General features: G+C 42.5%; 1 protein-coding gene across 1 annotated transcript in view; it reads right to left on the bottom strand.

The window, feature by feature from the left end:
* C2CD2 (C2 calcium dependent domain containing 2) overlaps window positions 1-14933 on the bottom strand; it is a 426997-nt gene that overhangs the window by 161896 nt on the left and 250168 nt on the right. Inside the window, exon 8 of the mRNA XM_085621220.1 lies at window positions 5958-6022. Coding sequence (XP_085477346.1) covers window positions 5958-6022 — 65 coding nt within the window. The remainder of the gene's footprint in view (window positions 1-5957; window positions 6023-14933) is intronic.

Here is a 14933-nt window from a genome sequence, read left to right as displayed (position 1 = left end):
TCTGAAGTCGTATAGCTCTGAGTGTAATGTAATGAGTGGGGCAGTTGGAGGTGGCTGAAGAGTGGGAAGGACCTGTTTGGTGGTGTTCCAGATTGCACCAATAAACCTACTTCTGCATCAATTGGAACTTGTGTTGGATATTTACTGGTGTAGGACACAGCATACGAAAATGGCGAGGACCTGTGGAGCCTGCGAAAGGGGCAGGTTTTAAACACCAACCCCTAGCACAGAGTACTTGTGGTCATTACTCCTCACCCAATCATGTGCAACCCATGTGACTTCTCTATGGCGTAGAACATGTGATGCTGAATTTTTAAGTTTGGCAAGCAGGACTGGATTGTACCCCTTTATTGCTGAGCAGCCGATTGCCGTTGCACTAAGAAGAGACAGTGTGACATGCAACTCAGAGCGAAATGACTGAAGCGAGCTCATCGAGTGTCTGTCAGTGGGGGCATTGTTGCATCTTGGAGTCTCACCTGTGCGCTGTGTTGCCTCATAGTGGAAGAATACGCATGTTAAGTGTACTGCTTGCCCCAATTGGGCGGTTTCCAGCGTTTTACATCATCGCAATAGTCATGTGGAGAGCCGTACTGGGTGGTTTGGCATATCAAGGGAATCACATCAAGGTGGCGTGCCTTGGGGAGTAGCTCTTTTGGTATGCAGCTCTTCTTTCAGTGAGAGGCCCGCACTGGATACCTTTATTAAGGCGGAACTGGTGGCATATGTTGTGTTCAAAGGTGTTCTCTTCACATGGGTGGTGTCATCCGGTTCACATCTTGCAGTCATTTTCACCAATAGGGAGTAATTTTGAGCAATGGATTGCAAGCTGAGGCAAGAGGAGTCTTCTGTTGTATACAGGAGGAGGTGAAAAAAGAACTCTGCTGCCGACGTTCCTCCAGTATTTTTAGGTTTTTGTTTTAGTTTGTTTTGTTACCCTGTTGTATTTGGTTTTTTTTTGTGTGTGTGTGTGTGTGGGGGGGGGGGGGGGGTTACTGTATTGTGGGAAGTGTATTTTCTATGTCTGAAATTGGGATTATGACAATGATGCAACCCCCACAATTTTTAAGTGATGTGGGGAGCCAGTTCTACCTTGGTTAAGATGGAAGAAAGTCTGATTTTTATTTAGTGGCCATTGGTGGTGAAATGTTTTCAGTGTCAAAAAAAAGATAAGAGTGTGAAAGAAGCAAAGAGTAGGTTAGATAGTAGCAAAATCAAATGCTATCAGTGTGGTAGTGGACAACATACAGCGAATTACCCGAACTGTTATACGAAGAAAGAAGTGTGTCATAATTGTGGTAAGCAGAGGCACTTTGCCAGAGTGTGCAAAGGCTTTTCTGAGATGGGGAGTGAGAGTACATTAGGTTGAGGAGGTTAGTGAAGGTGTTAGGAATGTGGTATTTATACTCATGGATGAGGTAATCTCTAAAGATGTGTTGTGTGACAGGGATGGTGCGAGTATGCCTCAGTGTGAGGTGATGATTGAGGTAAAAGTTTGACTGTTTTGGCAGATTCAGGTTCACCTTACACCTTGGTGGGTGATTGCATCTGGGAGGTGGTGTATGGAAGTGATGAAAATGAACTCATTGAACTGGATATCAAGCCTTTCGGGTATGCTGGTGCAGTCATGGATGTTATGGGATATGTTCTCAAGCTGATTGTTTAAGGGTTAGGATGACATGGGGGAAAGTGTATGTGGAGAAAAGAGAAGCTGGTTTGTTGGAGTTGAGGCACTAGAGAGATTTGGGTATCACTAAATCCCAATTCACGTGATCAGGTGATACTGGTGGATTGTGAACAGGGGAACCAAGATATAATGTTAAAATTTCATGGAGTCTTTGAAGAGAAGTTAGGGAAATTGGATGGATTTGAGCACTATATTGTGTTAAAAGTGGGAGCAAGACCAGTTGCACACAAGGGGAGGAGAGTACCACATCTAATGTTGGATCTTTTGAAGGAAAGACTTGGCAGATTGATGAAGTTTGGTGTGATGAGGAGACTGAATCCTCAAAATGGCTAGCTCTGGTGGTTCTGGCACCCAAGGATAATGGTGAAAGTTTGAGAAACTGCCTTAATTTAAGGGACCTAAATAGAAATATCAGTCAGACAACCTTTGCCCAATACTGGACAAGAGCGGTCTTTGATGAAGGGAGCAAGGTTGTTTAGCGCAATGGACCTTTCAGCTGACTATCACCAGGCGCCATTGAGTGAGAGTTCCAAACATCTTACCTCTTTTGTGACGCTTTTTTTTTTTTTTTAAACGGAGTTTTATATAGCGCGAACTTGACCCGGTATCGGGTATCAGAGCGCTTTACATAGCACCAGTTGTGTTACATGAGGACACATTCATCATTTTTGTTAGGCACAGGGAGAGTAAGTGATTTTCCCAGCATCACAGGATGTTCAGCGTCATTGCTGAGACTCGAACCCAGTTCCCCAGATTCGAGGTCGACCGCCCTAGCCGTTAGGCCAACTCCTCTCCCCTTTTGGAGCCTGCCGGTTCATTTGCATGCCATTTGGGTTGGCATTGGCGACAGATGCTTCCAGAGGGTGATGTTGAAAGTTCTAGAGAGAACTGACCAGATTAAAGTATTTCTGGATGACATCTTAGTCTATGGTAAAGAAGTGGAAGACCATGATAAGAACATTTTGAAGTAACAGGAAGATTGCATGATTGTGGTCTGAAAGGCGAAGGAGAAGTGTAGGTTCAAGGTGACTTCTGTATCATACTTGGTACACACGATTTCTAGTAAAGAGATTAGTCCCAAACCAGATTTGACTAAGTCAATTGTTGATGCACCTGAACCTACCTGCAAGGATGAGGTACGATCTTTTCTTGGGCTAGCTGAATATTACAACAAATTTAGTCAGGATTTTGCGAGTGACCTTCAGCCACATGCAGTTATTATTGAAGAAGGATGACAAGACTTGTTTCGACAGAGGAGTGCAAGGGTGCTTTTGAGCTGGTAAAAAGGAATATTCGAAGCATGCCCATGCTTGGGCAATTTGATATCTTTAGGAAGACTACTCTAACTACTGATGTGAGTCTTAAAGAATTGGGTGCAGTACTGTCTAAGTTTGTGGATGGAGAAGAGAAGGTAGTGGTGTTTGCCTCTGGGGCTCTGAGGGGTGCGGAAGGAAACCAATCTGTTTTGGAAAGAGAAGCGCTTGTGTGCACATAGGGCATACTGCTTTTCAAGTTCTGTTTGTGGTACCTACCGTTTGTGGTTAAGATGGACTACAAACCCCCGGTGGTATTGTTCACTTCCAAAGGAAGTGAAAAGGCTACACCTCAGATTAACAGGTGGACTGAAGGTGTGAGGGATTACAATTTTCAGTTGGTGAAAAATGAGCGACTGTAAGCTCTTAACCCCCCTCCAAGTTTAGGATCATAACGGGAGGAGGGAGGGTCAGAGTTTGAGGTTTCAGAACTGGCAGAAAATGGCACAGACTGGCTCTAGAGCTACTGCTGCTATGGTCTTCTACACTCACTAATGGCCCGAAATAAACAATTTAACTGCTGGGCTGTCCGAACAGGCTCAGAAGGCTTTGTCTGTAAGTGCTGCAATGCCCTAGAGTAGTCACAAAATCTCCTATAGTGTTGGTGGGACTGTCACACAGTGGAGTCCAGATGAAGGTGAGAGTTGTAGTTCTGTTTTTGAAGAGCTCTAGGGAGAAGTCTGCTTCTCCATAAACAGCTATTAACAAACGAAGGGCAGATCTGCGAGTACAGCTCGGACAGCTGTCTCTGGAGAATCCAGAGCAAAGCGTCCAAGCAGGCTTATTTAGCATAAGAGCTGATCTCCCAAATCAAGCAACAGTGATCAGAGTCCAGTCCGCACTACAAGCTCTGTCAGCATGATAGTATGTGGGCTGGTAAGCGGAACACATGCTTTGCCAAGTCCCACAAGGTATGTAAATATCGATCAAGAGGGCAGGTAGTAGGAAAGGTGTGAGGTTATTGCTACCAGAATCAAAGACTTCACAGGCATTACATCAATTTTCTTTTACTCCTTATTAGGAGGTGTCACAGGGCAGGTATTTGGATTCAGGGATATGTTTGGACGACCATAACATTCAGGTGGAGGGTGAAAGAACAAAACATGGGGATCGCCTAGAGCAAACCTGTGACGTTTGGCAATACGTATGCAGTGCCAAAAAGTTTCTCCAATGCAGCCAAGAAAGGGTCCAAAAGGGCGTCATTAGCTAGAAACAAGGGCTCCGCAAAGCTACTGAGGAGGTGGGGCTAACAAATTTCAAAGTGTTAGACTTTGCCTATGAAGAGGACACCAACCAAAGCTTCAGCTGCTGTATGTATTTCAGTTGTAAACAAAGAAACTTTCACTAAAGCAGGGCGAAAGAGGTAGATAATTATGTAGTTAAATGTACAGGCCACTGAAGGCATCAGCCTTTGAACCATCATCTTGTATACAATCATAATCTTCATCAGACATTCGGAGGGCTTTGTAGTCGGAGCTGAAAATGCCCTCACACCAGACCCTAGGGAGGTATACTCAGCTTTACTTTCACCAAAGTGACAACTTCTTCCAACATAAATGGCATCAAGGGCGTGCTGTGCTCAACTCTGTGGAGGTGATCGGCCTGTGGGTAAAAGTGTTCACTTAGGCATCGCCTAGCACAACTTTAGTGGGAATAATGGAGCCCCTAGGATTGCAGGCAGCATCACTGTGCGCATAGGCAGCTGTCAGGTGAACCCAAAAGGGGCACCTTCATGAGGAATCTGCAACAAGGCTTGAAACCTGAAAGCTTTAGGATACATTTGACTTGGTCACTGTCTAATGCAGAACAATTTTCTCAGGGACGCACACAGATTCCATCCATTAATGAGGCACGTAAAAACAGGAACCAATGCCAGCGAGTGGTTTAGTGCTTAATATACTTCTCTGTCATCCTGTCTGGACGTTCAGTCGCAGCTGAACCACAAGGCGCCACCTGACAGCGCTACACAGCAATTACTGGAGAAAAGCTTCATTGGAGTAGTCTGAAGCCTGGAAGGATAAGATTTAAGTTGAAGAATCTGTGGGAAGATGTATACTGCACAACAATGTACTGTAGCTGGGGTCAAGAAGCTTCAACTAAGGCTGGTGCAACCAATGAGGACACCTCTCAGTAAACAGGACCCAAGTTAACAGATCATGTAGTTATGTTGGAAGTAAATGTGTTCCACTAAAGGTTTTTCGGACACCAAGTAGAATGCCTCATCAGGAGCAGCTTACCTCTCTGATCAGCTGAAAACTGGCAGCACGTCCACACATTAGAAAGATGTGATTCCCTGGAAACAAAGGATAGACTGCATGCATGTGTGCAGAATTCTAAAAATATGGACAAGTCAGACCACTAACGTAAAGGCAAAGAGGAAGTTAGGGTTATAGGTGGAATTACAGACCCACCAACTTCTGCCCACCCAATCTTGCCATCTATACACTCTGAGAACTTCAAGAAAGAGATGAACAAGCGTAACCACAGTAAATAACATTCATAAATATGAACAAAAAATCCTTTACTTTCATACTGAAAGGTTTAAACCCACATCTCAACTTGTAAATAGGCTCCAAATAGTTTCAGAACAGTAACTGTAGCAAAGAATGTCAAACTTCTTAGGTGTCGCATTTTTTATGCATCATTCACTAGCTTTCAAAGTTTTTAAACAAAACAAACGTTTCACACCTCCTCACAAGTGACATAGAAGGATAAGGACAAACATCCTACAGATGACCGCTTTAAATGTCAAGAAATGAAATATCCTCAAAAAATTCAACATGCAGGTATCCACAACTGCTGTAGAAGGCTTCAAAAATAAACAGAATGCGACTTGAGGAGAAGGTGTTTTTGACAATAACAAATTAATTGGATTTAAAAGAATAGTCCCAGTTAATCACTGTGCCTCGTTACACAACTGTCTACAGCTCAGAACACCGATGGAAAAGTAAAGCACTTACTCTCAGAGGATTTCCCAGCTTCTAAGATCTGCAGATGCAACTCCTTCGATTTAGCATTCAAGTCGCTGCAGGGCAGAAAAAAATTCTGTTTATTTTTCTGAGCAAACATAAAAAATCTACAAATTTCTGCCATTGTGTTGCAAAGATTGCCAATCCAACAACTTATTTGGGGGCTGTTTTGGTTCCTTAAAATGAAGGCAGAGAACACTGAAATCTGCACACAAATTTTCAACTTACAATGTCAACATGTTTGCTTCCTAGGTCCCCTTTCGAATAGAGAGAACCATTTATCTGCTATTTAAGAACAAAGATGGGTGAGCATCAGCCATCTTTCAGTCCTATCATCAAGTATGCACAGCCATGGACTCCTAGAACACAGCAACAATCTCATAAAACAGAGGGGTGAGGCCTAGCGAACATGAGGTCACAAACAGCTTCATCTGCTAAGAACACTTAGAAATGCATGAGATGGACAAAAGACAGACACGAACAGAGAGCATAGACTGGGGAGGGGATGAATAGAGACCAAACATCAAGGCAAAGAAGAGCAGCGATAATATGGCCAGGTGAAGAGCAAGAAAATGCAAACAGCAACATCACATGAAGACGCTCTATACTCCCAGGGATCTACTGGTGTGTTTCATCCTCCTGAACAAATTTTGATTGATCAAGTCATCCGATGATGATTGGAGGATTTGAGGAGTAGCACGAAGCTTGGTTCTGCGAGTATTCCGGATTTGTACCCCAATAAGGTTTGTGGACAGAGTAGTGAACCTTGAATGACACTTCTGCTAACCAGTGGAGAGCCTTTAGGGCTGGCTTTATGTGGTCATGTTTGCAGAGACTTAGGAACAGGATTGCTGTGTGGTTCTGTAGCATGCAAATAATTTTCTTCAGGAGGCCAGAATAGATGACGCCGCAGTAGGCCAGGCCTACCATAACAAGTCCTCTACATAGCTCCGCCCATTTTACACGGAGCAAGAAACTGATGCCTTTGAACACTTTGCTGGCAAAAAAAAGGGTTAGAGTCAAACAGTAATTACAGTTTCTTCGCTTTTTTGATCCTGGGCCAGCAGAAGAGCACTGAGGTAGACTGAGTTACTCCCATTAAAGGGATCTCATTTTCACTTAGTTCATACACAGGAAGTTATCCTTCATCCAATGGAGCAAATAGTTCAATCAAAAGAGCTCTGGATCAGAATCGCAAGGCACCGAAGGAAAGTAACCGACGTCATGAGGCAAGGGTGATGCTTATATGCAGCTCTGTTCTGTCACGTCGGGCGGATATGGAGCCAACATGGAGCTGCATGATGCCACCTAGAGGCACGTGGGAGCACTGCTAGAATATCATTCCAGCCTGGGGATATTCTAAGGTGAAGAATCTCCAGGTAGAAGTAGACATCAAAATAAATAGGCATTATGTATTACAATACATTTTGTATCATGTTTGTAAAGGATCAGAGAAAAGAACTTCCTATGAATACCAGTGAAAACAATTAAAAACCTAGCCGTAATTTTAGTTTGTTGATTAGAGCAAATGGGGTTTACCTAAAATCAATATCATACATGTGTCTTGCTCCGAAGCCGCAGAGGTTTACACCAAGGAACAAAACCAAACTCTCTCCCTAAAGTCATACTCCCTTTGCTGAAATGGTTGAAAGAGTATCAATAAATACTATTTGAATGCATCTTATATATTTTTTTTAACTATCACAGTGCATCTTAAAGGGGATTATACCTCTTTATTAAGCTTGCTCATAGCATGTGTGCGAATTGTGTGTGCAAGCTATCATTTCACAAAGATACTTTTGCTGACCATGTGTAAAACACACAGAGGACAGTCCTTTTGTGAATCTGATCTCAATTGTTTGCAGAACGTGCCTGTGCCAGGTGACCATCAGAGGACAAAACCTGCTCATGTCGTCAAAACAAGGAGACCGCACAAGGGCGACTAGCTAGAAAAACCATGCTCACAGCATCAAAAAGAGAGAAGAGTTCTGGAGTGTGGATCTCAGGGATGTGCGTTCATGTTAAAAATAATGAGTTCAATTGATAAATGCTAATGGAAAAGATTTGAGCCCTGTGCCTGGTGACCAGCTGGAAAAAAACAGACTTTACTTCCAGGCACCTCTTCAAATAAAATGCGCGTGAAGCACATGGGCCCTGTGCCACTTGGCTGGCTGAAAAACATGCTTGTCGTGATACAGAGAGAGAAGTAGGAACACCTGGGTTCTGTGTCATCTGACTCACAGGAACAGATCAACACCTTCTGGGATGAGAGGTTGTGGGAAAATAGATCTGTGTTTACCGGCCCACATATGTAGGTAAAATTTAGACTTTGGAGAGAAGTGGTATATTCTCAGACTTCCTCTACATACTCCAGCACAAACCGGTAGCATAATGCAGTAGTCCCCAGATGTAAACCAGGAGTTATCCTGAGTAGCATGTCTACGCTCTTGAGGTCCTCTGGTCAGGAGTTTTGGCACAAAAAAGATCAACTGCAGAATACGAAATTGTTCAGCTTTGACTTGCTGCCGTAATGCTAAACCTGCTTCCACAGCCTAGGCAGTGGATACCACCTGTATGAAATAAGTTATTGTCTCCTTTGCTGCAGGAGAACTGTGCATTTGTGGGTATGGTGAAAGCACAATCATTCTGCAATGCTTTTCTAGATACAGGGGAGTAATTTATCTTACAGAGGTAACCCTTGAGAAGATCTTTGTGCAGTGAATGGGTTTAAGAGCAAGTAATGATGGTACTTAAAGGCTTAATGGCAGCTTCAGAAGGATAGATGCACAAATGGAGCAATGGTCTCCCATAATGATAGGTGTAGGAACATAGGATCCAGAATTTCTAACCCTCCAGGGTTGCATCCTCACCACTACCTTTAAGCAGACTTCTCAATCCAGTGCACCCCACAAAGCCTCTAACAGGCGTACACAGCAATGCTTCAGGGATTTTGAGCTTATATCCTGTCGAGTCAAGATGTGCCAAGACTCAAGGGTTACTACACTTCAGAGAATTGCGTCCGGAATGCGTTGAGAGGCAAACTGGGATCAGAACACCACACTTCAACATGCCTGCATTACTCGAACTTCGCTTAAAAAAGGGAAAAATTCATGTATAAAGACTTGAAATCAAATAATGCCTGGCACAGAAAGACCTCAAGTTGTGCAATAATGTCGGAATGTCAATCACACAGACTCATTTCAAAATATGATTCTTTGTGCCAATATTGAACCTTTTGGTATCACAACACCAAATCACACAGCTTGGTGCAACAATACAAGAACATTACAAAAAATTTCACATTTTAACGAGTTCCTTTGTTGAAGAGGCTGTTTAGAAGGCCACTAATGTCAACTGCTTGTTGTACAGTTAAGTCCCCTGCCCTGCATGCCCAGACTGCATAGCTGTGATCCTGAGTCACTGATTTTTGGTCATAGTACCTACTAATCCTGTTTATGTGCATTGACCTAGGCATGGTCTTTGAACATGATAGATTCTGGACATCGTCCTGAACCGAGAGGAGCAAGCCTTCATTATGAGTTGTGACTACGGTGACTGCAACGCTTTTCACGAGTGGAAGATCAGAGGTGGCACTTACAGGCCAATTAGTACAAATTCACATGCTCATGATGAACTAAAATCCCGAGTGCTGTACGAGTATTTGTGTGCTAGTATTAATATTGTGCCACGCACACGATACAGGTCTGTAGACTCCATTTTAGAAGCCGACAGCCTGAGGACAATGATGGAGGACAGGTCGCTTTCTCCACACAACATATGCGTATTGCTAGCATCTACTATCTATTTCCCTGTCGTACTTGCCTCATCTAAGCAAGTCGAAATTAAAATAATGTAGAGAGTGCTGCGGAGTTTCGCTTCTTATATTGTAGAGATTCATAACAACAATTCCATGCTGTTCATGCTGTCTGGGACAGGGGAGGGCTTTCGTTTCTATACTACGATTTGGTACATCTGGACTAGAGTCTTCTTAACAGACTTATTAAATCAGGAGTTATATATAAACCTGAGCTACAGAAGAACATCTGGATAGTGTGTTATTTTAATATAAAAGTCAGTGGTCTTGAAACTTTAATGCCGCAACCCCTATTTAAAAATAAAAAGCGCCCCCCCCACAGAATTTTTCACAATTATTCTCCTAAATTACCAATATATAAATATGTCTAAACACATTTAAACATTGTCGTTAAGTTCTGTTATCCTTTTAAAAATGCAATCAAATACACCTACTCTCAGAAAGGAAATAAATGACAAAGGATGTTAACAATGGCCCTTTACGCAGTGGCTTGCTGCCCCTCCTAGGATCAATTAAGGGCCCTCAGGGGGACTCCATTTGAAGACCTCTGGTGTAAGGGCACATCTATAGACAGATCTGCGCCACATTAATAAATCTGGGAAGTGTGAAATTGCACATTTATACACAGATCAGAGTAACAGTAAATCTCCATGGATTCAAACCATCACAGGGGCACTTCACCCCATGGCAAAGGACAAGACTATCCTCAGCCTTCACATACTTGATGCCCCTGGACTTACCAGTCTGCTGAAGTGGAAAATGTGGTTACTCTTTTTGCATCATTTACATTTTAGAGGATATATGGGTAAACAATTCTATAATGGCTGCACCTTATAAGCAAGTCCCTTTTCAATGTAAGGCTTGTTTTGTGTGTAGAGACAATGAGACTGCTAAAGGCTCATCTATCACATGAGCAGAGCACTCTTGGCCTCTCCTCCCACCCACTTCCTGCTCACTTCTGCAAGCATTGATATCTCAAAATGGAACAGGAAAGGGAACAAGAATAGATTTGGTTTCTCTTATCAACAGAGGTGTCACACATGCAGCAGCTCCATCCACCACACCTATGCCAATGTTCTTTGTTAGGGGTCATGGATTGGGATACCAGCTGCACTGTACCATTTGGTCATCATCCTGAATTCAGATACGCTACTTTGAGTTAGGTAGATTTAAAACAACCAAGAAGAATCTCCACATCTCATCAATCGATGTTCACTAGCCCAAGCACAAAAATCATATTGTGAAGTAGTAATTTCAGGAGCTTTGGGACAGTATATCCCCCTATTTCTATGGATGTTGGTCTCTGGGAAGAGTTTTTGTTCAGAAACATCCAACTTTGCATAAGAGCTGGACAATACCTTTGAGAGCTGCAGAATACTATTCGGCACGCCTCTGCTAAAGATCTGCATTATGGAGAAAGCCCAATAGAACAAAGACAACCACTGAGAGAGTCCCTGGCTCGAAGGACAAGGATCTTCATAAAAGAGTGCGATTAGTTTAGGAAGAGTTCTGTTAAGATCATATTTTGCATGCAATGCAACAGAATTATGCAAGTAGGTTCCAATGTAGCAAAACAGATCAGTAGCAAGCAGGCAGGCGAGCTGATTTTCAAGTTCCAAATTTCGAATGAAATAGAATGCTGCTCCTCTAGACTCTTGGGCACTTCTGTGACTACATCATTGAAATATTTCTTTACAGCAGTAAATGGACATCTTTCTCTGCCATCTACATCAGATCACCGTGAGAACCTGATTCCAAATATCAGAGGAAATACAGACCGGCCCAATTCAAACATCCAGAAAAAAGGCCCATCTATTGCTACCTATTGAGCCATTTTTCATCGTATATTGGCCCTGCAGTTGTTTACTGGAGGTGTGGTTATTTTATTGCAAAAACAATTACTAAGGTAAATGCTGATGATATGTTAGATCCCTTTATATTTTTATTTATTTTGTAGTTTTACATAGAGTGAATCTGGCCAGAGAGCATTAAAGCACTCTACACGAGCAAGAGAATATGTTACACATTTTTTAAGGCATCAGGAGATTACGCGATTTGCCCAGAGTCACATGATGTTGAGCAAAATCTGGATTCAAACCCGGTTCCCCTATTCCAAAGATGACTGCACTAGCCACAAGGCCACAAATCCTCTTTTTAGAATAGGACTACATCTCTCCTGAAGAAGAGCTTTGTGGTTGGACAGATAGGAAAATAAAGCGAAAAGGTTACTCCTGGAAGCAATTAACAAGACAACAGACATGCCTTTATCATCCCATCCTCTGACTGAAGAGGGAGGTTACTAATCACAATGACTTTCAACAAATGAATGAAGGGACATACATCTAGGCATGTAGCCTGGAGCGTGTTTGGTCTTCACAAAACGATTTTTACTAGACAATAGTATTTGCACAGGTGTTAAAGGGAGGGAGGAAAATAATTAGGTAAGACAATTACGCTGTTCTGGGGAAGACAATTATTCTGCTCGCTGCATGTGACTTGAGTCACACCCAGTCAAAAATAAAGTTGGTCAACGGTACCATGTGGTACTTATCATCCTTTCCAGGGTGGCGGCCCCCACTCTGGAAGATCCCTGGGAGTCCTACTCGCACACCTTTTCCATCTCTAAACTAGAAAATAGATCCTAATTTGAGTTGTTTTCTCAATGCTGCTGTAGGGTGTGTAATTCCAGCTTGCATCTCAATGCAGGCAGAGACCATGATTAACAAGGGTAAGAACCCCACATGAAAAGAAGGGACAGCCCACCAGGCATGATTAAGCATGTGCTCCACCAGCATGGAAATCACACTGACTGAGCACGTGCCTCAGCTCTGACCACAATGCAAAATAGGAGGTGCTGTGCAAGGGTAACCTCATTTTCATGCCAAATGCGAACGCATTAATCAACACATAATGTGAGACATGAACGTATACGTTTGAAGGAAAAAAATGCCCCAAGATGTCAACTTTCAATGGACTCAAGCGTTTGTGATAAAGTCACAGCAACAAGCAAAGTTAGAGTACTTATCTCTGTCAACGTAAAGCCAAACAAGGTCACATGCAGAAATGTGTTTACTGAGGCACACCTCTATTTCAAGGTGGAGCATGCCCTTGATAGATAGGAGCATCTGGTAAGGGCGAAGAAGGATTCCTGTCCAAGTTAATATGAAAGTCACAGTGAAACATCATGTGTGCTGTTTTTCCTAAACTTTCTTGGTCAGCCATGTATCTGAATAGAGATAAAACTTTATTTGGCGGAAGGAAGAAGTCATAATCAGTCAACGCACAAGCAGACATTCAAGAAGGGGACTGCACGCTGAAGGGTAAAGCGCAAAATTGGATAGGATAATGATTTAGAACAAAGCGAAAAAGTAGACACTTCTATTTGGTTCCTTCTTATGCTTATGTAGCTTTCCTCAGATTCCTTATTTAAAACTCTTACTATATGCCAGAGTCACCAAATGTTTTTTAAAGATACGTCGATCCCCTGACTGTAAGTGAGGTGATAGACCGATGGAGTGCGCCAGAGGAGCTGGTGACATTGGCTCTGCCAACTGATCCATTGGGACAGAGAAGCCAAGGACAGAATATGGCGGAGCCAGAGAAAACCCTGTGATAAACTTGGAACACAAGAACAACAAAAAAACTCATACCAATTGGCACACTCCATGGAGGGGATGTGAGAGGGCAGCAAGAAATCTATGGCAAACTACACGGTGATCAGAAATAGTAAAGGTAGTTAACACTTCTGGAGGATGACCCTTCCCAAAAATGTCTTATATGAGCCACTAGCAAAGCAGTCTCCAACTGGAGGTGGGGCTGAGAGAGAGTTGTTAATTAAACTTGTTCCAGTGAACTCCTGAGGATAGCCCTGGCAAATTCAGATCATGCTGGGACTTCGAAGTTCAAACATTGGTATTTTGTGAAAGACTGCAGGGCACCCAGGCAGGAACCCGACAAATCACTAGAACATCTCAGAAGAAAGCAGATGTTGCAACATATCCTGCTAGTTGTTCTGTAGTCAGGCAGATCTAGGAATACAGAGTTCAAACTTTTTAGTACTCATTGTCCACTAAAAAAACAGAGTAAACTGGCCAAATATAAGGCGGATTCGTGCATACGAAGTATAAAGATGCCAATACGCGCCAGTAATACTGGATATAAGTTCTCATTCAAAAGCATCTTATCAATCAATCAATCAGGATTTGTAAAGCTCGTGAGTGTCTCGAGGATCTTATAATACGGACTGCCAGAAATGCAGGCTCACATCAACAATCTGCTCCCTATTCGAAAGGTACACATGCCAGTCCCCAGCACAATAATATACTCCGCTTTCTATCAAACCAGTAGTATAAAGATCCGAACACATCTTCTCCTCATACAATAATTTTAAAAAAGATATCCATTGTAAATAACAAATGTAAAATGTGTAAACAAAAAGAACCTATCAAAAACAAAACACTTGATAAGATATAAACTAAACTACTACATTTCATAACAAAGTCCTTGCATATCAGTACAGAAGCCAGCTTGAAAACTACACTAATGATCAAGAAAAGCTGCTCTCGATTAAGGTAGTCTGAGTTTTATGTTAAAGCAACTCTCAGCTTTAGTAAACTAAGGCAGGTTAGAGACGGATCCATAATTTGACCGAATGGGATTAAGATCTTTTTCATGTTTAGTCCACTTTCAACAGGTTAGAAAAGTAGTATTTATTAGTGTGTTCTACTGCCGAACAAACGGATCGTATCTGGATTTACAATGTTCACTGGGAAGAAGGTCAAATGATAGTTAAAGGGTTTGAGGTATTCAATAATCAGGTTATGATCTCAGTGCTAATGGGGTCGAAAATGGCACACATGTTACTAGGTATAAGAGTAGGCATTCTATCCGAGGTCAAGGAAAGGAGTGGGAATTTGCTTTGGACAGCCAAGGAAGTGAAGGAGGGCAGAACTTCATTGTACTGGTCAACTGATGGACAAGGCAGAGTTTGGATAGTAGAATGGTAATAGAGTGGATAGAACATAAAAGGGATTTGGGAAAAGGCAAATACACTGTTTTAAAAAGTTGGAATCAACAAAGAACGTAGGTAGGAAGGAGCATTTCATCTCAGAGTCCCTCTGCCCTTCTTAAAGCAGCGAAGTGAGGAAAAGGCA

The sequence above is a fragment of the Triturus cristatus genome, chromosome 8 (genome assembly GCF_964204655.1).
Source record: "Triturus cristatus chromosome 8, aTriCri1.1, whole genome shotgun sequence".
Classification (NCBI taxonomy): Eukaryota; Metazoa; Chordata; class Amphibia; order Caudata; family Salamandridae; genus Triturus; species Triturus cristatus.
This window is presented reverse-complemented; position numbering and strand designations above follow the sequence as displayed.